General features: G+C 40.5%; 1 protein-coding gene across 9 annotated transcripts in view; it reads left to right on the top strand.

Moving 5' to 3' along the window:
- cadpsb (Ca2+-dependent activator protein for secretion b) overlaps positions 1-27301 on the top strand; it is a 99194-nt gene that overhangs the window by 20236 nt on the left and 51657 nt on the right. For all 9 annotated transcript variants that reach the window (XM_049589381.1, XM_049589373.1, XM_049589391.1 and 6 more), the window contains exons 2-6: positions 5783-5896; positions 8364-8696; positions 22395-22475; positions 22764-22997; positions 25535-25656. In XM_049589381.1, the coding sequence (XP_049445338.1) occupies positions 5783-5896; positions 8364-8696; positions 22395-22475; positions 22764-22997; positions 25535-25656 (884 nt within the window). The remainder of the gene's footprint in view (positions 1-5782; positions 5897-8363; positions 8697-22394; positions 22476-22763; positions 22998-25534; positions 25657-27301) is intronic.

Here is a 27301-nt window from a genome sequence, read left to right as displayed (position 1 = left end):
CCATCCAAGGAGTTGCAGAAGGCTTCCTAAAATACATCAAAGCAAAAACAAGAAAAAATAGAGGGCATACCTTTTAAAAGGCTTCCTAAAATACATCAAAGCAAAAAACAAGAGCAGGACATGTAGTTTAAAGACTGGGAAGAGAAAGCAGTAGAAGCTGTAGCGACATAGATACACGTAGAACGACAGTGAAAACAAATAGGTCACATCGAATCAATAGCAGCAGCAAAATGAGAGTTTAGTGCTGACACGTGTACATATCAATCATCTATCATTTTAATAGATACAGTCTGTGTTAGGGGGCATGGTGAGGTCATAGTAGGCAAGGGGGAAAACACTCCTTTACCCTAGCCTGTAAATGCTGGGAGTGCACATTTTTTAACCTTAAACAAGAGAGATTATTATATTAAGTGTAGATATGATTAAATAAATTTACCATAGTATCCCTACAGCCATTAACACCATGGTGTAAAAGCAGGTTTTAGTGAATTCCACAGTATAGCAGCATTAATGTTACTCAACACCACGTTTCAACGTCGTGCTATAATGTTATCACGCAGGGATTTGTAGCTTCAAGAACTACAGGTCTTTGGAGACTCACAACTTTTTTTTTTTTACCAGTGGCTGAGCAATGTAACACTGTGTGGATAAACCATTAGATCCTTTTTTTTTAAAAACCAGAAACAGCCTCAAAATCACCATCGGAAACCCGCCAGACTCCATTTAAATAAACAATAATTTAAGCATGTATAGAGCCAGCATATTTTCATATCTACCTGTGTGAGTTACGGGTTTATTTCAAGTTAACCAGAGTTGGTGATTGTTGGAACAGTGGAAAGACAAACCGAGACACATTCTGTGAGTTTAATTTTGCTTCTGTTGACTTTGAATGAAGTGTTTTTTTATGATGATAAAATTACTGTTTTTTTTAAATGGAGTCTGGTGGGTTTGACAATAGCAATTTTGTGGCTGTTTCTGGTTAAAGAAAAGGGCTCTCACTCTTTGACAAAACGATAAATATCTGAAGGGATCCTTTCAGTGACATTGTCACAATGACAGTGTCATTGACACTTAAAATAACAATCCGAGCATGTCACTGGCAAAAACAAGCACTTTTAGTGGATGTATATTGATGATGTGAACATGCCCCAAGTGGTTACAGCCTGGCCGCTGCTAAAAAACAGTTGTTTCTATGAGTCACTGAAACACAAAAACATGGGAAAGTAGGATTCAGGTTGAAAAATATTCATTACATTTAGATTTTTAAGTTTATCTGACATGCAGAGAGCCAAACAGCAACTCTTCATTATGGTTGCAAATGCTTTGTTTTATCCCTCGGCTTAAAAGGTTGTGATGTTTTGTGGGCATTCCCATAAATACTCATTGTATCTGTTGGTTGCTGAAAGATGTGTAAGTGTTTACATCTCTAATGTGAATTTATATTCCACTCTATTGAACTTCTGACAGACCAGGGAGACTGGCTCAAGGCACTTTTTCTGCAACAGAATAATGCAGTCTCTTCTAACAGACCCCCTTGTGACACGTTTAGTATTTGTTTTTCTGTTGATATAGGCCCTACAAGTGGTGGTGGAGCTAAGTCATGGGTGACTTTGTATCTTCCTCTATACATGTCAGAGAATAGGAAAAAATTCCAATGATAATTTCCCAGATCAATTGCTTGTTTCATTCTCCAGAACCTAAAGATCTTTAGTTAAATCCATCAAATCCTCACTTCTGAGAGGCTGGAAGCTTTTGTTTGACGAATTACTGAAATAATTGATCAATTTTCATAATAGTTGCTGATTAATTGCTTCATCTCTGATTACAGCTCCTCAGCAAAATTCGATGAAACAGATCTATTTCGTTGGCACAGCAAAGTCTTGTTGCTTTCAGTTGCTAGTAATGCTGTTGCTATGTACCGGTGTTTGGTTGTGTTTGAGAAAGCAACAGTGACCTCAGGTCTAGTGGTGTAAGTGCCAGCTTTGCCCTAAAACATTTCAGTCAGCTTGGTTCAAGTCTGCTTTTGTACCTTTTCTCAAAAGCCCAGCAGCCATTCAAGAGAAAACATCTCGGCACATACCTCGGTATATTCCACATTATTCACACTGCTTTCCTGGTTTCCCCTGTTGCTGAATTGATTGTAGCTCATCAGTCAACACGCCTACACTTGAGCCTGAGCATGTATATACACTTTTTTTCATCTGTTTATTCTAATTAAAATTATTATCTTTAATAGGACTCATGCTTAGAATATCATAGTATGTGTTTGTAAGAGAAAGAAAAATAAAAGTCCAATGTTAATCTGTGCATGTATACATTTTAATGGACATCATGGGGAAAGGCAATGCAAAGTAAAAACTGTGTGCTGCTTTTATCCCGACCCTCTCACTTTCACGTATGGACAAGAAACCAAGGACGACTGTATCTACTTCAGCCTCTGAGTGTCTCCATAGACCAGACTGATTTGCATACTGGTGTTAATATTAACATGTCTTGCCTCAGGATGTTCCTTGAACAACATGGTCTATTAAAACATAGCAGAGATGGTCCACCGAGTTCTCCTTAATCTCACATCTACAGTATCTATGCAAAGATGAATAAACCTGAAACCTTGAAGCAGAAGCACAAGTATTGATCCCTGATGCTGTTGATGTGCTGTTAAGTGCATCTTTTATGTTTGGACATTAAGTGGTATACCATCCTGAGACTCACTCTTCCACAGTTATCATGAATTGGATGGAGTAGGAGCGGCCTTTTGGTGAAATGACTTGTGAGGCTTCGAGTTCTTGGCAGTAATGGAGAGGTCTTGTCAGTGTCAGCTTATGTATTTGTATTTATACAGCTATGCACCTTTATAAATCATTCTTATTAGATCCAAAAAGCAGTTTCACTTTGGGTCTGATGGAGATATCTTATGTTACGTGGTCTGCGTTTTCTGAACTTTGCTAAAGGGGGAGTTGGAGTAGTACGACGGACACGCAGATGGTGTTGAGATTGCCTCTAAGGCACATGATAGGTGGTACTTTTCCACCTCACTCCCACGCCAAAGTCTGTCACTTGCAATGTGCAGCTGAACGCACGCAGACACACACTGGTTACCAGCAGGTCCTTGTGCTTGTTTGATATACACAACAGCTTGAACTGTAGATTGAAAGCAGTTGTCAGAGGGATAATTTTGTCAGTCTATTGACGGTTAGGTCACTGACTCTGTAACCATGTGTGAAATCAATCCAAGGACATGCAGACCAGAATGAGGCTCGAAAGTGAAACAAAGGACATGAAAAAAAAAAAAACATCACATATGTCCAACACATGTTTTGATAAAAGATAGAGATTGTTGAGTGATAATAAATCATATAATTAAAAAAAAAAAAAAATTTCATTTAATTCTTCTCCAGCAAATCTGCTCAAGGGTCTCCCCCCTCTTAATTTTCCTTTTATATTACTTATTACAAGAAAGTACAGCTATACAGTATACTATAAAAAAATATGCAATAAATGAAAGCTATGACCACTAAAAACATAAATGACTGACCCACTTGTATTTTCTAGTTATCCACTTTTTAATACACTTGGCTATGCATGGTTGCCTGTCATAGCATAGCAATTATTTTTTAGATTTCTGTGTTTTATCAATACATGTGAGGGCAATGCTAAACTGCTGATGTTTGACAGGTTTAATATACTGTTTACCATCTTAGTTTAGCATGTTTAGCAGGTTCAATATACTGTTCACCATCTTAGTTTAACATTTTTAGCAGGTTTAGCAGGTTTAACATACTGTTCACCATCTTAGTTTAGCGTGTTTGGCAGGTTCAATATACCGTTCACCATCTTGGTTTAGCATTTTTAGCAGGTTTAGCATGTTTAGCAGGTTTAATATACTGTTCACCATTTTAGTTTAGCATTTTTAGCAGGTTTAGCAGGTTTAACATACTGTTCACCATCTTAGTTTAGCGTGTTTGGCAGGTTCAATATACCGTTCACCGTCTTGATTTAGCATTTTTAGCAGGTTTAGCATGTTTAGCAGGTTTAATATACTGTTCACCATTTTAGTTTAGCATTTTTAGCAGGTTTAGCATGTTTAGCATGTTTAGCAGGTTTAACATACTATACACCATCTCATTTTAGTGTGTTATAGCAGGTTAGCGTGTTTGGCAAGTTTAATATGCTGTTCACCATCTTAGTTTAGCATGGTTTGCAGATTTAATATACTGTTCACCATCTTAATTAGCGTGTTGGCATGCTAACATTTACTAATTAGCATTAAACACAAGGTAAAGCTGAGGCTGATGGGAATGTCATAAGTTTTGTGATTCGTGGTTAGAACCCAAAGTATTTGACAAATCAAAGATTTGACCTGATGAAGGTCACTAATTTGAAGTAAAATGCTCACCAAGGTTATTACAATTCATCCTTAGGGAGTAAAAAAAATAAATAAATAAAAAAATAAAAATAGTGGCAATCCTTTTAGTAGTTGCGGAAACGTTTCCCTCAAAACCACAAATGTGGCCCTTAATGGTGGAGCTAGATGAACAGAGGCTCATCAGAGTTAATAAGATTTATCCTCTGGGGACTACTAAGTTTGTGCGAATCCAAGAATAAGATGTTGTGACATTTCACTGGATAAAAACTAGCTGCTCTTTATAAAGTGTTATGTCAATCCGTCAAATAGTTGCTGAGATATTTCGGTCTGGACCGAAATGGTGGACTGATTGGCAAATCAACAGACCAGCAATGCCATCCCTTGAGCAAAGCAGTTAACATGGCTAAAAAGAGGTTGTACCTCTTGATTTACTGTCTTTTCTTCCCTACTGCAGCTGTTATGAATCATTTCTTCCCTGTACACTTTTTGACATTGAAATCTGACAGGCCTTGTCACCTCTCTTGTTTGTGATATTCATGGACAGGATATCAAAGCGCAGCTGAGGCCTGGAGTTTGCAGTCGGGTTATATTAGGGCGGCGTCTCCTCTATTTGCTGATGATGTTGTCCTTTTAGCTTCAGTGGACCGTGACCTACAATGTCCACTGGAGCAGTTTGCAGCTCAGTTTGATGCAGTCGGGTGGGTGGATTGCTCACTTCAGGTTTGGGAGGGGGGAGTATCCAAGTGAAACAATTCAGGTACCTTGGGGTTTTATTCATGAGCGATGGTAAAAAGGATTGTAAGATTGACCACCGTTTAGGGGCACTGGCTGCAGTAACGCAGGCTTTGTATCAGGCTGTAAGTAGTAGGGACAGACCTGTGCTATAAAGCAAAGCTCCCAATTTAAAAGTCAATCTTAGTTCCCACTTTCACCTGCAGTCACAATATCTGGGTAGTGATTGAAAGAATGAGATTGTGGATACAATCAGCGGAGATGAGGTTTCTGGTTTCGCTCCATGTGATATAATGAGGAGCTCAGAGATTTGGAAGGAACTTGTTATTGAGCTGCAGCTCCTTCACATTGAGAACAGCCAGTTGATGTGGTTTGGGCACTTAATAGGAATGCCTCCAGGCTGCCTACCTTTAGAGGTGCTCAGAGCATGACTGTTAAAAAAGGGATGCAAAGGTAGATTAAGAAAACACTACAGGGATTACATGTCCCAGCTGGCCTGGGAGTGCTTAGCGTTCCCCCAGGAGGGGAACGTGGAAGCTTCTGGGGAAAAATATGTTTGGCCTGCTCTGCTCACCCAGAATAAGTAATTCAAAAATGGCTGGATATTATTGTCTGCTTGTTTTGACATATTTTGCATCCTGGCTCTAACGCTGAGGTGTCCTCTGTTTGCCCTTGCTTCCACAGATAACCAAGCAGCAGCTTCAGCAGACCAAGGACCGTTTCCAGGCCTTCCTCAACGGAGACACACAGATTGTGGCTGATGAGGCATTCATCAACGCTGTGCAGAGCTACAATGAGGTACCAACACATACACATCCTAACCAAAGCAGCATAATCACAGGCAGAACCATTTTGTTATCTGAGCGCAAGGACTTGATACTTTCAAACGAATCGCTGAATGTGAAATACATCATTCATATCTGTGTGCATTTTTGGAAATGTAAAAATTACAGCTGAATATATCTATTAATGTCTGTCATAAATGTCTACATGTAATACAGTATTTGTTGCTGTAGATGCACAGTATCCTCTGGATCGCTTCTGCAGCAGATTTAAAACTAGAAATGACGAGCTTTCAGTCTAAAAAGTGAAAGAAAAATAAGGCACCACACAGTCCTCCTGCTATTCCATGTCAAAATGCTTGTATTGAGACGGCTGAGTGGTAAAATGGTGGCTGAAGCTTTTCACTGCACAGATTATGAGTCAGAGCATGTGGCTGACACAGCCATCTTTTCCAACCTCACTTTTCAATCCGCAGATGAAAAAGTCATTATTACCATGCATACAGTACAAAAGGCAGTGCAGATAGTGGGATACATTCAAAGCCAAATCTGTGATGGAAAAGCAAGCATAGCCATTATGAGAAAGTATGAGGTGGGAGCCATCAGGAAAAACATATATAGATTTGCGTGGAGGTTAATTAAATGATGACCTGTATATGTCAGCTAACCAGGGATTGTATTTATTTTGTGATATATTTAATGTTAATGTGAAATACGTTATAATTTAAAGCTTAAAGGACAACTTTGTGGCATTCAGAACAGCAGACAACTATTTTTCTATAAAGATATAGTGGAGTAATAGTGTCCTGAGCAGAGAATGAAGTCATCGTCCGCGTCCTCTGTGTGTGTGTGTGTGTGTGTGTGTGTGTGTGTGTGTGTGTGTTGGGTCCGAGTTTCTCTGTTCATTGTTATAGTAGACGGTTTGGCCGCACCAGCAAGTTAGCGCAAGTGTGTACCCAACTTGCCAGCTAAATGCTACTACTTTTACTGCACCTACCTTCTGGTTGCCCCCTCCAGGTTAGCAGTGTTAGCTCTGTCAGCTCTGCTCTGTTGCCATTATTCATGGAGTTAGCTTAGCTGCAAGCTGCTGCCTCATCCACCTCCATGTTGAGAACCGTTTGAATCGGCATTCAGTCCCATGATAGATGACTCTGCAGTAGTTATGTGTATTTATTGGCTCCAACTCCAGCTCCGACTGGCTCTGGCTCCAGCTGGCCCCTTTGTCAGCGAGATGGAGAGAGGGGCCGCTACAAAATACCATCCGTCTCCGCCCAAGCAGCACTCAATAATCAACTATTATTGGAGACTGGACAAGTAACAGATTTTCAGTGGCCTCCATGCTGCTTTCTACTGTTTACAAACCTGTTTTCCGGCCTGTCCGTGACGCTGAATGTCACCAGAACAAAAAACAGAAAGGCATAATTGTCTATGTAGAACTGTATACACATTCTGATCTACTGGCAACGAAATCTATCACCTCTTGTTAATGGGTCTAAAAAACCTGCATACACATGCTAACATTGGTAGAAAAACAGATATGCTCTAAATGTTACATACGGCTCCTTTAATACTTAACCTGACAACGATTAAGAGTCTTTTAAATGCATTTAGTCATGTGTTTCAACCTGTGATTGTGGCTTTCAGGACAATTGGGCTATGTCTTGATGTGTTATTATGATGATAGCTATGATTTTTTCATATTTGCACTATGTAAATATAATGTGCACGTACAGAGTAAAAGAATATGTTATTTAGCACCTTGTCGGAAATATGTGGATCTTTTCTCACTTTATCTTGAAGAAAAATAGACAATTAATTTTAAAATATGCACATTTTCTCGTCCACTTAAAGTGGCATCCTTATTGAAACAGCAAGGGCCTCTATTATTAGCTGAATTGTAATCGCAGGTCGCTTTGTGTGCCGTCTTTGGCAAAAAACAAATCCTAAATGTTCTGGTCTGCAAATGGGAAACCAACATCTTGTTATTTCAATCCACAAACCCTTGTTATCCACCGATACATGCAGCAAATGACAAGGCTAATGTACCACAGTGCTGTAATGTTTCAGTACAGTAGTCGCTGTTTTTCAGCCATAATGGATGCTAAGAACAAAATATAACTGTCAGAGTGACAAAGCAGTCAGCTCTGATGGCTACGTCGCTTGATGCTGTGACAATATAGCCTCGCCTGTCTCTGTCCCTGTTAGGCTGTCATTAGCAGGAGACAGAATGCAGCTTTGGCCCTGCTGAGTCACAGCTTTACATATATGCCTCTGATTTGTCAGTTCAGAATTAACAAGAACAGTTTCCCTTTGCTGACGAAGACAGACATTTAGTGTTCGAGACAGGATGTGACAGAGAAGCTCTTCTATGCCGTGCACTCTACTATAAATTATTACTGATCATCTGAAATAAAACAGTTTCTTTTTATGGATCTCTATCTCTTGCATAATGCAGTTAGTGACACTGGTCTCTCACAATGTAGGTGTTCCTGAAGAGTGATCGCGTGGCTAAGATGGTCCAGAGCGGCGGCTTCTCGGCCAATGATTTCAGGGAAGTGTTCAAGAGGCACATCGAGAAGCGTGTGCGCAGCCTTCCGGAGATCGACGGTCTGAGCAAGGAGACGGTGCTCAGCTCCTGGATGGCCAAGTTTGACACCATCTACCGTGGTGACGAGGATCCACGCAAGGCGCAGCAACGCATGACCGCCAGCGCGGCCTCTGAGCTGATCCTCAGCAAGGACCAGCTGTACGAGATGTTCCAGAATATCCTCGGCATCAAGAAGTTTGAGCACCAGCTGCTTTATCAAGCCTGTCAGGTAAGATCTTTAGCTCACATGTGACACGTCTCAGAAAGTTTTCACACTTGGCCCAAATATCTGAGTGTGTGAACGTGTGGGTGGAGGCACCATTATAATCACTACTTTCACCCATATAAGATCGTTCTAAACTGTAGATCAATTACAGCACTGGATTCCAACCTTTTCCTTAAGAGACCACTTTTTAATCATTGAGTAAACTGACGACTGACTAAGTGACCTTTTGTGGCTATTTCACAATGCATAACAATAACACTACAGAACAACTAACAAACTGTACAATCAACCCAAATAGTGAACAATCACTGCTGTAAGTTTGTGTAAAACAGGCAATTTGGATGAATTTGAGCAGATTATTTCCTGTGAATACTGCCTCACTTGAGTTTTCGTGGTATTTTTAGAAGCCTGTTTTACCATTGTCTGTCTATATTACATATATATTTTATTTCTAATAATTACACATACTTAATAGACTTTTCTTTTGACAAATTGAGTTTTCTACTCCTTGGTGCTTGGCCATTTTTCCATTAGCTCTTTGGTTGTTTTAACTGCTACTTTTCTAACGCAGGATGAGGCTGTTTTGCAGAGAGTGAAGGCTTTTTTTTATACTTTTTTTTTTTTTTTATAGATTTCTATGTGTTAGAAAATGAAATACTTTTAAATTCTTTGTGTCCTTATATTTAGAAAATAAATCCAGAGTGAAGGCTTTGTGACTATATCTTTTGTTCAGATCTTTACTGTGCCCTTCTCCTGTGACTTTTTTTTTTCAATTTTATATCTTTAATAATAATCTAAACTTGAAAAATAACTATTTTGTTTAGTTTTCTGTTATAAATGAGATTCTGGGATATAGGATCACTGCATATATTTCTTTTTTTTTTTTTTTCGTACACCTCTTAAAATCAAGAAGGCCTCCCAAATCCCTGCAAAACTTTGGTGACCCCTAATGGGGGTCCGGACCCCCAGGTTGGGAACCAGTGAATTACAGAATACATCATGAATGTCCAGTGTTGTAAATATTGTGCTTTCTTATTATTACAGTTATATAGTTACATGTAGTTACAGACCAGGACATCGTCTGTCTTCCTACAATAGTAGTGGTAATGATCTTGTTGAAGTGGATGGATTAAACAGCTGAACACATTTGGTCGATTAATAACTTAGCTGTTCAACAGATAATTAATCTGCAACAGTTCTGACAGGGATTTAGTCATTTATGTCTTTTAATCAAGAAAAATATGTCAAATATTTAGCTGGCTCCTTCTTTGAAGTGAGGATTTGCTGCTTTTCTCTTTTTTACATCAGTGTTATTTGAATATCTTTGAGTTTTGGACTGTTTGATAGAAAAAAAATACAAGTACTTTAAAGGCATCACTGTGGCCTGTCTGAACTTGTGATGGGCATGTTTGCAACCCTGGTGTTAAGCTCAAGTTAACCCCAGACCAACATTTGAGTTGAACCTAAAATCTCTTTTTGGGCCACCTGGTTCTTCCAAACAAACCTGACAATGGACTGAAAAAACTTGTGTGTTAAGTGTGAAAACCCAATATTCTGGTCTGTCTAAATAAAACAACCGTGTGACATCACGATTATGGAAATAGAATCACCAGATTAGCAAAATACATTGAAATAATCCATGAAATGTGATGTTTAATCAGACAACTGCTGAACTATAATCCCCCCCTTTTATCATTTCATTTAGTTTAAAGATGTACCCCCAAAGGATTTCCCCAAAAAGCAACAGATAGACTCATACAGAAGTAATTCCTCTCAGCAATCACTTATGACCCACTAGAAGTATTTGGCGACGTATTTATCCGCAGAGGCTCTTCCCTCTGCCTGTATTTTCTGATTTTTGTTTTTTCAATTTTCTGAGTTAGGGATGTTTGTGGATGTGTATCCCCACATCGCTCTGGTGAGGTCGGGGCTTTTTCAAAAAGGCCGTGACCAGGTGTTAGACTGTAAGTAGCAGGCACACAGCGCTAAAAAGGGACCAAAGGAGATTGAATCAAGGGTTGGCTTTTACTTTCATTGACGGGCACTTTTATACATAGTAAACGAAATCCTGCACACCTAATGACTAGATTAATAATGATAATGGTTGTAGGTGTGTGTTTATTCATTGGTATTTGCCTGAGACAACATGCCATTGTTGTGGCGTTCAATGGACATATTTTAAAACTAAATATGTCCCCTCAAGATATATCTCCTGACACCAGGCCAGCAGTACTTCATTGGAGGGGAGATATGTAGAGATTGCAGGTAGATAATAGTGGACACTGGGGACTCATGTCAGACATAACTCGCCTTCTCTTGCTGTCTTTACTGCTTTACTGCTCTCTATGGGAAAGCCCAAAGCAGCACTAATGTATTCTTTCTTCAGGAGGTTGATTAAAAGTCTTATCACGACAGGATTTGGAGGAGGGCCCCGACACATTTACATCTGCTCATCATTTACTGCATTAAAAAAAGAACCAACCTCTTAATTTCGTTTAGATGTAATGGACCCTCCTCTTGGAAGCCAACGCGCTTTAAAATGCTGAATTTCTTTGGACCAGGTGTCATCCTCCTTTCAACAGTTGCTTAGGTATAAATCTGCGCAGATGGCATGAGGTGCTGTTAAACAAATTAGATTGTTCAGTATTCTTCAAATGTCTCCGTCGGCAAAGATCAATACGGACTCTGTTGTGCAGAGTGTTCATTTGTTAGATGCTTCTAATGCTGAGGTGCAATACATCGCCATAGCCTCCAAATCCACTGTGGATTTTTCTTCCCAAGCCTTTGAAGATGCTTAACCTAGTTTTTCTTAATGTGCTGGCAGCAGAGCTGTTTGTATCTGGTCAGGAATCTGCATGCAGAACATAATGCCATTTCCCTGAACAGATCCCAATCTGAACAATACAGAGCCATAGAACATCCAACAGTACACCAACATGAAGGCATATATGCTGCAGAGATGTGTGAGCGAGTGCTGCTTCATAGTGTTGTGTAGCACTGACAGTTATAGGGAGGTAAACATGGCACATGGATTCAGGTCACTGATGTGGACAGGGAAAGATCTGGATTGATCATTCATGTATGTGTGAACAAATAGTGCAAAATTTGCATTAGAGAGTCTAAATTTGTGTTTTTATCCCCGCTGCTCTCAGAGTCCTCTCCCTCTCGTTTCGTTTGCTGCTCTAATGAATACATCAGACTGCACTGATGTTGACTTTGAACATCTCGTCAGTAAGCAACCAGCAGCCATATATTGGCCTCGACTAAATGATAAAGTCCTCACTAAAAAGGAGACACAGCAATCCAGTCAGCATGGGCTCAGGGCTGCTGGGATTTGATGAAAGGTTTTCATGGATTGGCTGGGATTCAGAGGCCATCATTTTTTTTTTTAACTGCTATCTCTCGGGATTTTTTTTTTTTTTTTTTTTTTTTTTTTTGCAGTTACATCCAAATAGTAAAAAGGAAGCACTGGTCTATTTCTGTCTCATGCTGAAGCAAGAGCAGCCCCTGGAAATGACTAACAGACTGATTAGACTGGTACGGCCGACGGCTGTGCCAGCCAGACTCTGAGCATGCTCGACTCCCTGATGGCTGCACGGCTATTTAGCTGTGGTGACACCAAGCATGACCAAACAACTGTAAGAAAATGTGTTTGGTGTCTACGTTGCACAGCAGCTTTGTAAACCAAAATTGGTAAACTATATTAATACAGCTGTCTCCTTACTTTTAATGTTGCCTATACTAACATTTCCCAATTGACATATTTGTGTGTTTTAAAACAGGCTGTGGTAAGATTCAGTTTTTATTCTTAGTTGGTATAGTCCTCTCACCAAAATATCTATACACAGATGTTGCTGAAAGTACAGCACACTCTGAACGCAGCACATCAGAGACCGAGTGACATTTACAATGTTCTGACAATAGTTTCTCAGCTGCTGTGTGCTCTGTAAGCAATGAAACACAAAGTGAAGAAAAACAAACAGTAACTTCAGTATATGAATTTCCCCAAAATGATCTTGTGGATGCTTTCCGGGAGGAAATGTTCATTCATTCATTCATCTTCTAACCGCTTCAATTAACCTGCATGTCTTTGGACTGTGGGAGGAAGCCAGAGTGCCCGGAGAGAACCCACGCTGACATGGGGAGAACATGCAAACTCCGCACAGAAGGGCTCCCACGCCCAGGATCGAACCCGCAACCCTCTTGCTGTGAGGCGAGAGTGCTAACCACCACACCACCATGCCACCCGGGAGGAAATGTTGATATGTTTTATTTTGTTTGATACAGTGGTTGCTTCAGATCATTCTCTTGCTCATTTTACAATAAAGTAAAGAAGCATTACATAGGCCTGCATTTCTTCAGTATAACATATTAATATAATTTGAAAATTATCACAACTGGCTTCACAAAAATGCCCAATAACTACCATGTTTTGTGTATAAATATGTTTACTGCAGTTTTACAGTAGGCTGCTACTACTGCTGCTATACGCTCAATGCTGCATTACCGCTGTTTGGCCACTAGGGGGCAGAATAACTTCAACACAAGCTAACAACTAAAAAGCTGCTACCATATTACCAGCTTGTTAGAGTTGACTTTAGCCAACAGCTTCCTACTTCAACATCCAGGAGACAGGGAGCGACATAAACATGAATTCAGAGTCGTGATTCTGGCTGTCTGATGGATGTAAGTCTAACATTGACGCTTATTTTAGCCCTGGTTTAGCCTCGCTCTCCAACAAGTCCATGAAACCTACCTTAGGTTCCACATCTGCACACGGTACGTTACTCCGTGATGCAATTAGACAGCGTTCTGTACGCAAACCGTAGGGATTATCACTAAACGCTATGGTTTTACCTGTTATGGAGCGGCGGGTTGCATCATCGATACGTCCTTGTGTTGTCGTGGATGTCTACTATCAGTCCGGCATTGCAAAACGTTTGATAGCGGCGTGACCAACGTTAAAATCCAACATTTACACAAGGCGCGCGCCGCTTCTTCTCGCTTTTCTCTTCTTCGCTGGAAACATTCGACTCAGACGTTGGCGTCCCTCCGGGGTACGTCTTAAATTCCGGGCCGACTGTAAACCTCATAATACTACACGTAATACCTGTTAAACCTGGAGCTGGATAACAGGTAAAATTAACATATAAACATATGTTTTTCATCATAAGTTTTTTCATTGGGAACACTGCGCGACCAACTAACATAACTTAGGGAGTGATGAGGTCGCTGTTTTCTAGCTAACGTTAGCTAGCAAGTTGCTAGCTTTGCCCATAGACATATATACATATATATGTCTATGGCTTTGCCTGTGGTGGATTTATTAGCTTGTTTGGTTGATCAGAGTGTCTCAAAGGGTGTCTACAGGTCCTTAAAAAGTCTTAACATGTCTAAAATTTAATGTCACAACAATGAAGCCTTAAAAGTCATTAGTCTTAGTCTTTAATGGGAGTTTGTGAGGTCTTAACTACTACAAACAATTGATATGATTTCATTTATTCAAATTTATTTTGTGAAAATGAGTGAAGCCTGTCTTTGTAAAAGTCCACATTTCTAATGTTACATATCTTTAAGGAACTATAACACAGACATTTTACTTCATACTTGCACTTACGTAATGGAAGAATATAGACTGACTTAACGCTAATTCTGTTCCTACATAACACTTACCTCTGCACAAGGGGCACAAGACCACATATATACTGCTTGCCTCTTTCCTCAGTTTGGTTAAAAGGTGTCTTGAACGGCTCTTAAAAGCATTAAATTTACCTGTCTGCTACCTGTAGACACCCTGGGCTCAGTCTCACAGTAAGTGAAACCAAAACAATAAGCTAAGACAAGCTAAAAAGCTGCATATAACTGCATTTATGGTGCAATTTCTCTGTGATTTTTTTTCCCCCCATTATGAGCTAGCCTTTTACATTCACAGCCATTTGTTTGGTGTTCATATCAAACATGATGATTAATACAGGTTTTATTTGCTTTTAGGTAAACTACCTGACTAAATAGGCTAATTGTTTTTTAGGGTATGAAATTGTTTTGACAGCTATATAAAATTATTATCAAATAATTTGCCAAATATATTCTCAATTAGCGGTCCAAAACCCAGTTATTCTCAGTTCTTTATCAGGCCTGACAAAGAAAAACAGCAAACAGTGAATGTTTGACATTTTGCTAAAATAAAATACAGAAATGATTATTAGAGTAATTGATTAGCCTAAATAATGTCATTTGACCACTTAATTAATTGTTTCAGCTGTATTAATGCTAACAGTGCTTACAGATCCTCATGCGGAGGTGTTTAAAACATTGATATTTATTCACACCAGTGGACTCTCACTAACTAAAACTATTCCCTAATCTCCAATGGCTGATTAAATTACAGAAGCCTGGGAGTGAAAGTGAGACACAAGCACATCAGAATGAGACTTTCCCCCCACTGAGCTGTAAATCATGGCCTGTGGGCCCCCCCAGACTGACAGACTATACTCAAATCAGCTTTGCCTCTTACAGGCTTTGAAGGAGACCCCTCCTCTTCCTCTTTAATTTGTCTTGTCAGCAACTGTTAGTTGGGAAATGAGGCCTGAGCTCTTCCTGGTTTAGCCTCTAGCTGATATAATTGCGTAATGGAGCCTCTTCACTGCACACAGGATTGGGAGAGGATGAAAGCATTTGCTATGCCTGCCCAGGCACCTCTAAGCTGAAAAAGCAGTGGTGCTGAAACGCAGGGTGAAGCTTGACTGCACCCGCATGGTTTGGAATCTGGACAATGTTTATTATGAGGAAAAAAATAAAAAAGTTTGTCCTTGATAGAGATGTCCTAGCTGAGCTACACTACAAAAAATCTCCATCTTTTCAAGTGTCATCTGGAAAGCTGGCGAGAGTGAATAAAAACAGAAAAGTTGTGGGCTGTGAAACAAAACAGTGTCCTGTAGAGCTGCAGGGAACTGTACAGCCAGGTGATAATTTTCCCCTCTGAATGACCCCTTTCACATTACACATTAGTAATCTAATATAAAATAAGCGATTAGCTCTGCTTTCAGCAAGATCAAAAGACAGAATAAACCAAATCTCTGCACCAGACTGAAGAAATATTTCTCTAAGTTGATTAAGATGTTAGAAGTTGAGATGGAGAATTATCTTCAGTGTCCACTCATTAGCACATTTCCTAATTAGCATGCCTTGTGTGTAGCTACAGTCACGCAAAAGAGGCTTTCTTTCACACTGCACACTTTTTTAACACACACATACACAGACACATAGTCACACACAGCAAGTCTAAATATAGACCAGCTGCTTCAACTCCTCCAGGTCCCATCCAGCTCCAATCTAGCCCTGTCCGCCCAGCCATTGTTCTCTGCAAGAAACCGCCCCTGGCCGGGTGTGCTATCTGCTGCTAATGTCCCAGCATCCACCTGGGAATCTGTCATCAGCTGTGTTGTTAACTACCCGCCTGCTTCTGCTCCATCACCTTTAACCTGCTGTCAGCTTGGCTAACACTGAGGCAGTGTCACCTTTATTTAGCCGCAGTGCTGCTGTCGGCTTCAGTAACATGGAGCGAAACTTACCTTTTAGCCAGTCTTATTTTATATGAGATTGCTTGTCCACCTATATCGAGCCTGTGGGCCATTGACAACAGTGACCTTTGAGTAGTTGTAGGCTTGATAAGATTGGGGTGCTGTGGGGCTCAGCAGGGGGTGGCTATTAGTTGACACGGACACTGACCTCCAGCTCTACTTCCTTCCACTGCCCCGACCATCTTTGCGTTTTACTGCTGTCAAGAGCGAGATGGGAGTAATAGAAGAAACCGGCCCCATCCCCCTTCACATTACATGCTTCAGAGTCGCTCCTCTCATGTTAGCCATTTTGCAGACGAGCTGCAATCTGCACATAGTCACAGTGACCAATATTATCTGCTGCTGCAGTGTCTACTTTTGCTGAGGTGTTGCAGTCTTGGGAATTTTCCTGGACATATGGATTTTGGGTCTGCTGTGTTTTGTGGGAGGGGGAGGCACACAGATGAGACAGTAAAAATGCAGCGTCAGACACCGACAAGCCAAGCTGCTGGATTTCCAGGCATGGCAGTGACAGTTCTTTTGGGATTGCACGAGTCAGATGTCGCTGGCACCGCAGTCCAATAGTGCCCAGAGCTCTTGAGTGTTTTGACAGGCAGCGCAGATTGCCAGCAGCAGCAGCAGCAGCGGGGGGAAAGGAGCCATTCAGGAACAGCTCAGGCAGGAATGCAGTCAGTATCAGTCACAGTTATGGTTGTGGGTGAATCTGTTTTTTTTTTGCTATTGGACATGGCAGTGAAAAAAAACCCTCCTGTGTGTGAGACTTCTATCACAGGATGCTCACCACTGTTTAAGTGTCACTGCGCGGCAGAACAGCGCTGGGTACTACTGTGCTGCAAGTGCAGACATTCTGCTGCAGCTGGTGGCGAAGTCTGATTATGTGCTCTACTAAACAGGAACTCTGGGTTATGTAGCAGGGTGGCTGTTTAGTGGCCAGCGCTGGTAACACACTAGACTTGACGGTTCACACTGACTGTCCTCCATTTAAGATGCCATCAGGCTGACATCATTTTTTAATGTGTGCATCAGGGAACAGAATCAATTGCAGAAGTGGGTAGTGCAGGAAAAATCCATATCAGCAAAATATCTAGATTTAGGAAAGCAAAAGATTATAAAATTTGTATTCTTCTGTTTGCATGGTCAAGATGCCCATAATTCCTCATCCCGTTTTTCTGTGTCACTCTTTCTTCTCATCCGTGTCCTGTGTGTTACTTGATCTCAGTCTGAGCTGTGTGGTGCTTCTTGGTTGCGCACCCCCCCTCCCCTCCTGTTAATGGCTGCACCGTGACTTCAGCTCATTCTCTCTTAAAAAGGATTGCTGGAAGGGGCAGAGAATCAATATGGTAAAGCCTGAAAGACAAGGCCTGTTAATGTAATAGGAGTGGGTGAAATACCATAAGGCACAGAGAGGTCAGCTCTGGCACGCGTCCCAGCAGCAGGAGACTAGAGGAGTTTAGAGCACTGAATCACAAATAGATCAGGTGCTCAGTAGGAGAGTCCATGCGGCTCTGTGGAGATGATTCTGTTAGTCAGAACTTCAGTATTTAATTCTTCTCAAGTATGTTGTGCTTTTGTTATCTACAGGTTGCTTAGTCAGGCAGGTGATCGGGTATGTGGCTTACAGATCACCATTCAAATACAAAGTGACATTACCATCATTTTAAAAATAGTTTTGCCAAAATACAGTGTTTACTCTTAGTGGAAAAGGAATTTATAAGAGAAATATAGATTAAAAACAAAACCTATAATGCTGCTTTTTATTGAAAAATGAAGATGCAACATTTTTATGCCTACATGCGAGCAATACACATGGGCGGAGGCATTAAGTTTTCGGGTTATCCATCCGTACATCCTTCCATACCTCTGTCCTGTTCTCATGTACACCTCAAGGGAATTTCTTCAAATTTGGCACAAACGTCCATTTAGACTCAGTGATCAACTGATTATATTTTGGTGGTCAAAGGTCAAGGTCTCTGTGACCTGGTCCCTCTCATTCAAGTGAACACGATATCACACAAATATCTAATAGAATAAATAATTTAAATCCAAAAGGTCAACTTCACTGTGGCATCAGAATGTTCTGCAAAAACACTTTTCTGTTCATTATTCAACATCATAACTCAGGAACAGAAGGGGAGACATTTGGTCAGATGCTGAATTGGTGACAGTAATCTTGGGTGTCCATCTTGAAACTGTGCTGATTATATAGATCTTCTGTGCAGGCAGGTTGAAAATGTGTGTGAAGCATCCATGTTTTAGAATTTGTAGCTTCTTTGCAGCGACATCCATGCTTGAAACATTGCCAACTGTTAGGCCGACACATGAGTCTGGAAAGACATGGATGTAAACTGTAACTGCAACTTGACTGGTTTGTGGAGGCATACAACCACATTGCTCTAATTCTAGTTTACTGTTTGTACTGGTTAATCAAAATTGTATTTTGTATTGTCGGGTCTACAAGTGAAGCCAGATGTGCCTTAGACCTGTGTTCTTTCTAATGGCCAGCAGGGGGAGACTCCACTGGTTGCAAAAATAATTGTATAGAAGTCATTGAGAAAATGACCATACTTTCACTTGATTTATTTCCTCAGTCAACATTTTCCTAACAAGTTTAAAGTCTCTATGGCTAGTTTTAAGTCTCCTTCAATACAGTGTGATGCTCATTTTGTCATTCATAGCCCCATATAGATTAAATAGATGATAAAGCAGGGTATGCTTTAGGGCGTGGCAACCTTGTGATTGCCAAGGCACTAACAAGGCAGTGTCCTCCGGTTCTCAGTCAGATCCACCTCTTGCTCCTCCACAGCTCCACCCTCTCTTCCAAATATGTTCACTTCCGGCTTCAAAATACCAAGATTGGTGATATCACGATAGCTACACCCATTATTTTTATACAGTCAATGAGTGAAACTCTCACTGGTCTGCACCTTGTAAGGATGAGCAATATGGACTAAAAATAAAATCTCACACCACACCCTATTTATGATTTTAATTAATTTTAACCGGACATCCAGGCACCATATCTTTGGCAATATGAAACACCACTGCATCAGTAATGGCCAGTGGGACCCCTCCTTCTCATATGGGGTACAGTAGGATTCTGCTAATGTCACCAGTTTTTTTTTAGCAAGCTTTAAAGGGCTGTCGCTGTTTTGTGCAGCTCACAGTGCCACACACTTCTACCTCTCAGCTTCGTGCCTCTGTTTGAGATGCTGGAATAAATTAGTCATGCTGCTGCTTTAGTTGCCACAGACTTTGCCAAACTCTACAGCTGATGGTGGTTTGCTCAAGTCTGAACGCTGCAAAACTGAACAACTTCCAGACTACGAAGTGGACACTGCCGTTTTTTGGGAACAAACCCCTCATTTTTATTAGCGCATGCTGTCATGCTTCTATTTTACCTGTTTCTGAAAAGACAGCGGAGGGGGTGTTACTATGAACTAGGGTTGCAAGGGTATGAGATTTACACGGTATGATAACCGTTTCAGAAAATATTGTGGTTTCACAATATTACAGAATTATCATTATTTTTTATCATCAGCAGTCAGAAAGGCCCTTAAAGGAATGAAAAGGGAAGGTTTATTTTTGCTTGAACAAATGTTTTATTACTATAACTGAAACTTGAAACCATTGTTTTAATGGACAGTCTCCATTTTGAAAATAAATAAAATAAAGGTGAGATTTTCCATCCAGTTGCATTTTTTTTCTCAGTATCATAGATAAGCAAATGTACATGGCATGACATCCATCAATTTACATGTCATGGTATAACTTGAGATTGGTATATCGTTGCAACCCTACTGTCACCTATGGGATCCCCCGAGTTAAAGTGATCCATAGAATCCATAAATTCAAATAATGATAAAGTAGATTTATCGCCCAGCTCTAGCATCTCGCTGTGTGAGCATTCTAGAAAGTTAGAAAGTGATCAAATCTAAACAGAAAAAACACATAAATTCTATGAAGTGGGAGGCTTTCGGAAATAAAATTGTCAAATAAACATGTTTTTTACAGCTGGTCCTGTTGCAAACAAATTGCAAGTTTCCACTGAAATATGCTCCTTTGACAAGCTGACACATTTTTATTCCAAATATTCACTTTGTCATGTGCCCACTATAAAAAGGAAAAACTGGAATATGTCCTCCATAAGAAACTATAGCATCGTATTTCCCCCCCGTGTTAAAATACAGCATCTGTGTGTAAAACTCAAGGATTTTGCAATATAACAACACCTGGGTGAGACGAGGTAGATTTTATTTTTCACTGGGAACTCGCACGACACCGCTGTGTGGAGAGGTTTGCGACTCCCCAGGTACAACTGTGCTGCAGATACTATGTCTCAATTAGGCTCCCGTCCTCATGGAGTAAATGGTGGTGACTGGTGAGTCACAACATCACATTTGACAAGAATGAGCCGTTTTGGCTGAGAGAATAACGGACGAAGTGAAGCATACAGAGGCAGAGCGCAGGAGAGAGACATCAGCCCTCTCGTCTATTTCCTTGTGTCAGCTAATATAAAACTCCCATTCATTATTGATGTGAGGGAGCCATGAATTTCTTTGCTTTTCATTACTCCTGGGCAAAAACTAGGCTAACAGATGTCAGGGATCTTTGCCTGGAGCTGATGTTGTCCAATGCAGGAAGTTTTCAAACATTTTAAAGATATTACATTACTACCAGTTTTTCTCTTAACAGGCCAAAACATTTTGGACCAGCTTATTTGAGTCAAAGCTTTTCTGTATCACCATATATGTATTTCACTGTCCTATGGTCTTTCGTTTTTTACAGTCCATTTTCAGCTTGACAGGCTCAGAGAGTTGATTTTTTTTTATTCTGCTGATTGAAATCAACAAGAAAAGAAAATAATTCCAAACACTTGACACTTTCAAAAGACCTCTCCTCAAACATTGGTCCATTCATGGTCTCTATGGTGATGGCAGCATGTTTCCTGTGAGGGACTGATGAATTTCCTTTTGATTTTCATCTATTCATGTTCACTGCCACACCATGCAGCTATGATTGCAGCCCAATAGGACATACTGGAGCTCTAATTAGCCTTTTTATGCTGGCTGCATACCATTTGTCAACATTACTAATCTCAGTGAGCACCTTTGGATGGCGTGGTCACATTTGTTTCAACCTACATTTGGTCTAGCTTAGATTTCTGTACTTTAAATCCGGCTACGCTTTACAGTTATCATTAAAGGGGAACTCCAATGAATTTACACACCAAGGTCTGTTTAGAGGTCTTGGGGAATACTACTGCATATGTGGAAAAAGTTGTTTAAAGCCTTTTGTGGTTCCAGAAGGAGCCGCACGAAGTCTGATAAATTGCCTCGAGTGATCTTACTCGAGTCGATGTCAGTTGGGGCTGGAGAGTACAAGTTTGAAAAAGAAAATAAAAGGCGTGGAGTTGGAAATAAGTTAGCTTTGCAGACCTCTGTTGCCTGCTACTCATCTCTGCTTGAGGCAAGTGGTGCGAGGTTACACTGGCCATGTTAGCCACTATTAGCATAACACAAACGAATCTCTGACCAAGTTGTTGGTGGTCAAGTTGCATTGTTGGTAATGCAGGGAGCAGGTTTTGACAAGGACAAAGAATGCATGGAATAAAAAAAGGCAGCTTATCCCATTCTGCTGCTTCAAATGCATTTTTTACCCCATAAAACGTGCGTAAAGCCTGTTTTTAAAATACATAGTCTTCTTCTCTGCCTTAATGGTTCATTGCTCCACTTATTTTTGCGTCACCACCGTTTTTACAGTCCATGGTCACCACCAACAGTGGAATAGCGTAAAACTGATTGCACAATATGTCCCGACAGGTCACAAGGGGCGGGTTGTTATCTCAGCATGCACTGAGTGATTGAATGCAAATTGCAATTGTAAAAGTACATCTCATCAAAATTCCGCAATGTATGATTACATGTTCATTACATCAATAATTTATGCAAATTACATATAGTAGCTTTTGTGTCGTATGAAAGGATTTCTCCGATTTCTCATCCTTTGTGGTAATTGATGCTGGAAAGATGGAGGTGACCTTTGACTCCGACCCCTAGCTGTATGAAAGTATTGCACTATTCAGTGTGACCTCACTGACCTGCTTTTCTCTTTCTATCAATAGCTGGACAACCTGGATGAGCAGGCTGCACAGATCAGAAGAGAGCTTGATGGCCGTCTTCAGATGGCGGACCAGATTGCCAGGGTGAGTCAGCCTCAGCGGGGGGGCTCTTTAATATGCTCTGTTATGTGGTTAATATGTCATTAGTAAAGTGTAACTTGTGTAAACATCACAGCGGGAGCTTACACCCACAGGTGAGATGATTGTATGCTTTCAAAGAGCAAATCTTACTATATTTCTTTCATGCTAAATTAGGTATCCATCATCAGAATAAGAAACACCTACACCCATCTTGCTTTTATGTTCTCTGCAGATTCGGAAACGCCAACGCTTATTTCATTGTTTGCTGAGTCTACTCTGTTTTGTCAACAGGGTGGAAAGTTCCCCAAATTTGTGTCTAAAGAGATGGAGGCCATGTACATCGAGGAGCTCAAGTCCTCAGTGAATCAGCTGATGGCCAATCTGGAGAGCATGCCTGTGTCCAAGGGAGGGGAGTTCAAACTCCAGAAGCTGAAACGGGGGCACAATACCTCCATCATTGACATGGGCCAGGAGGACGAGAACACGCTGTCCAAGTCTGATGTGGTTCTCTCCTTCACTTTGGAGGTACGGTGCAGTCGGAATGAGACTAGATATGACTGTATAATCGAATGTATGTGAAAACTCACAAAGTTATGATCATTTTGACTCATATCTCAGGATGTCTAACTATGGCCAGATGGCGCAAACATTATTTCATTAGAATATCTAAACGCAATGAGAAACTACATCTGCCTTAACCAGATCTGATAAATCAGAGCTGTCGTTGACTACTTGTCTGCTCAAGACTAAGTATAGAAACAGACAGCAGACCTGTTCAGGGGATTGAACAGACGCTATGTGAAGAACAGCCTTACACACACACACACACACACACACACACACATAAACCCTTTTACCTGCTCCTTAATGGGGAACGTGACTCATCTTGTTATCAGCTTGTCTGAGATGAGTTATCACCACAGAACAGGGAGCAATCGCACCTCATTCCTTATGATGCAGTGCTATTTCAGAATCAGGAAGTACATAATGTGCAAAGAATGAGACACTGTTTTTTTTTTCTTGCTTCGCACAGAGGTGGGCACACCTATGTGGAATTCGGATGCTGACCTCAATTTTACAATAGCAGCAATAAGTTATCTGTGGGAGGCGGTGATTTCATAGTGCTTGGGTAAAGCCTTTATTTTTTTTTTCCAAGTCTGTTTACTTTCTAAGTGTTTGGCTGCAGCAGCTGCCAGAAATCCCTCAGCAACAAACTGGGAAATCTTTAGAGAATCTAGTTGGAATCAGCTGTAATACAGTCCTTTAGCATTGTTGTTCCCTGTGGATGAAAACAGGGAAATATTAGTATGGCCATGATGTTCAAAGATTATGTTTGTAGTCCTTTTTACAACACTTTTGGATAGTGGAAAAAAATGAAATGCTATTTGAATCATTTTAGAAATACAGCAGTTGATTTCTTATCAGCTATACATGCATATCTATTTTTTTGTTTGATTTTATTTTATTATAATTTTTCTTTGAGATAGTTTGTGGCCATTTTTATGCTTTGTGATAGTAAGTAGAGAGTTATGAAAGGGGAGACAGAAGGGGGGGACATGCAGCAAAGGGCCCTAGGCTGGACTCAAACGTGGGCCGATGCTGTTAAGATCCATCTTTAATGGTACACACTCTACCCCAGTGTTACTGCCTGGCTCATGGCTGGCAACAAAAGGGAAACCACACGCAGATATATCAATGAAAAAAAATATTTATTTACATTGAACTAATAAACATATTAAACAACTGGTGGATTGTGTAAGTGAGAAAGGAATCAGTCATGTAGGACGTGTGTAGATGAGTGAAAATGTAGTGTAGTGAGTGTTGGGTGGTGCAGCAAACCAAACAAAGAACAAAGGCTGAGGAGCATGCAGCAGGCCCAGCAGAGAGAGTGACTGACTAGAGAGGCAGTCATTTTATGCCTTGTGGGCAGGTGTAACCAGACAACCTTCTTAGCTCCGTGCACCAGCCAACTTCCAGCATCTGCAAACTTAATCTTCTTTAATGCATTATTACAGTGGTCTTTTGCAGGCATGTGACAGTGTGAAAATTTTATTTCACTATTGTCCTCGCTTAAATAATTATCAGTCATTCTGTTCTGTTAATAAGATAAATTCTGTAATACTGTGAAACCATAGTATTTTCTGAGACGGTTGTTGTACCTTGAAAATCTCATACAGATGCAACCCTAGATAGGACAAACATCTTTTTAAAGAACATCATTGTAGTGAAATCAAACAATCCTAAGAAGCCAGGCTTTTCTACTACTTGAAATGGCATTTATCTTTCAGTATGAAAAATGCCAGTGCTTGATTAAGATATTTTCATTTTTTTTTAAACTGGTGCAACCTGTTTTTGCAGAGTCTCTTTTATTCTTGGTTGCTCAGCAGTCTCATTGGGTGCTGCAGGATACGTTACTCAGGATTTTCCAGATAATGGAAATTCACCACAATCAACTAATTGTGTATGTGCTTTTTTTTTTCTTTTAATCTCAATCCCTGATAAAATTGGATATCGTCTCATCCCCAGTCTTTCGACACACTTCCATTTACATAAAAAATAATGTAATGTTTTCAACCATAGGGGCCTACTGAGTGATGAAAGATATGGAGACATCTGTGGATCTAGTGGACGCTTTCATTCAAAGTGGATGTATTATCCTGACAGCACATATTTCTGCCTTTGGTTGTCCCACTAGGAATTTACTGCTATAATATAGGAGTTACCCCTGGCACTGTTAGTACTACGTTGTATTCACTGAGCGATTAAAGACTACATATACGATTATGCCCACGAGCAGTTTCAGTGATAGAAAGTTGTACTTTACAGGAAGGATGGCTGTAAATTTTATGGGCTGTTGTAGGAGAAAATCTGCTAATATGAAAGCACCAGCTTCGAGTGTGAATGGTGATCGTGGCTGGGATAGTATTTCTGAAATATCTATCAAACTCGAAGGATTTTCCGCCTTCACATCTGCTGTTGACTTTTTGTTCTATGACCTGTTTCGAGAGATGAATCACTCGTCGTCTGTCTGCAACCTTCACTGAGGTGTCTGTGCTTCTCAGGTGGTGATCATGGAAGTGCAGGGGCTGAAGTCTCTGGCTCCGAACAGGATTGTCTACTGCACCATGGAGGTGGAGGGAGGCGAGAAACTCCAGACCGACCAAGCAGAAGCATCCAAGCCAACGTAAGGGCCTGAGCATGCATGTGCACACATTCATGCACACTTGTGTTATAACAAGCTTGAACAGGGCAATAGCTGCGACCATGTATGTTCAATTGGCATGAACAGTCAATCAGCTGTCCTTTAGGTCATGACCAATCTTTCCACCAAATCTTGGGCAAGTCTGTGAATCTGTTTGGAAATGATATGCCTTTTTTTTTGCGATAGATCATGTTATGAACACATACACACACCCTCACACACACGCATTTGATCTGCCAAGTTTCAGCCTCCTAGGGCAAAACTGTTGTCTGGGTCCAGACCTCTAAATCCAACCACTCCACTGAGATCCAGTTTGAGTTGACTGATTCGTCTAGGATCACGACATAAAACAGCAATTTTGGGTTGAAATAAAAACTGATCAACCAGTCAGCACCACAGAAGGAATTAATGCCGTTGTCAAGCTGTTGTCAAGCAGTGCGCCAGAGCCAGTGAGGCTTGATAATAACAATGGTGACTGCTATAGGCAAGACACTGCTATAGAGGCTGTTCTAAATCAACATGTCTTTTCAATATCACCCGACATCGTAGTTTGTTTTAGTCTTTGGCTATGCATTCGTGTGTACTCAAAATGACGTTGGATTCAGGCAGATACGTTGCTCTCTAGTGATTGGGTACGGAAAATCAAACCCTCTTCCCAGACATAAACAGTTAGAACATTCGCAATGTCACATTGACAATAGAAAAGGAGTGTATCAAGCTGACGATTTGGTCTGATATCAGGCGACAAAAACTAAGGTCACCAAACATTGGGGAAATTTTTGTGGACTGACTAACGGACAGAGTGAGCTATAGAGCTGCTCTTTGCAGCTAAAATATCAAAATCAAATACAAAAGCTGTCTAATGCTGATTGTACATCACTGCTGTTTCATATAGATAAGACAAAAATTGTTTTGAGTATTGCGATTAAAACTATATCCATGTAGAGTCAAACTGAATCCCATGAGGAAAAATGTGAAAAGCCCCGCAGTTTATCCATGTCATCGTTTGATTGCAATAATATCTATTTATGTTTGTGTTGGCAGTCATAATTAAACACATAAGCCAGTTCTGAATCAAATTAATTATGTCAGAATTAAAAAATGCCTTTACTCCTGTCGTTCTGACTTCGCTCTGTTAATTTTATAAACGGAACCTTTAAAACATGAAAAGGTCACTTCAGCGTAGCATCCAGTATCAGGTGCATTCATTCAAATCTGATAGTGAAAGTAAACTGTTTGGCAGTCACAGTAATTCAAAAAGTAGTCCGTAGAAGGTCACATTTGCTGTGTCTTTATTATTTTGTAGGCAGGCAAAAATTGACCTTGTATGTATCAGTATATATTTTCACATTTTCTTTTTAATTATTTCATTCATCCAAAGGGAAAATGTCCTTTCAAAAATTTGAATCCAATAATTGAATGCTGTTCATTTTAAACTCACACTGTTGAGACTCTGCCCCACTCCTTTATTGATCTTTGCTGCCTCCAGTGAATCGCTCAGATATCCTGAGTGAAATCCACTTGCTCAAAAATAGAGCAGGCCGACATTGCCAAACTGCATCTCAGTGGGTTTTTTAGTTGTAGAAAGACATTTCCAGTGCTCTCGCTTGTGTTCTCTGATGCGTCA

The sequence above is a fragment of the Epinephelus fuscoguttatus genome, linkage group LG1, assembly GCF_011397635.1.
Source record: "Epinephelus fuscoguttatus linkage group LG1, E.fuscoguttatus.final_Chr_v1".
In the NCBI taxonomy this organism is placed as follows: domain Eukaryota; kingdom Metazoa; phylum Chordata; class Actinopteri; order Perciformes; family Serranidae; genus Epinephelus; species Epinephelus fuscoguttatus.
Note: the sequence above shows the minus strand (reverse complement) of the source record. Positions and strands in the feature narration are given on the sequence as shown.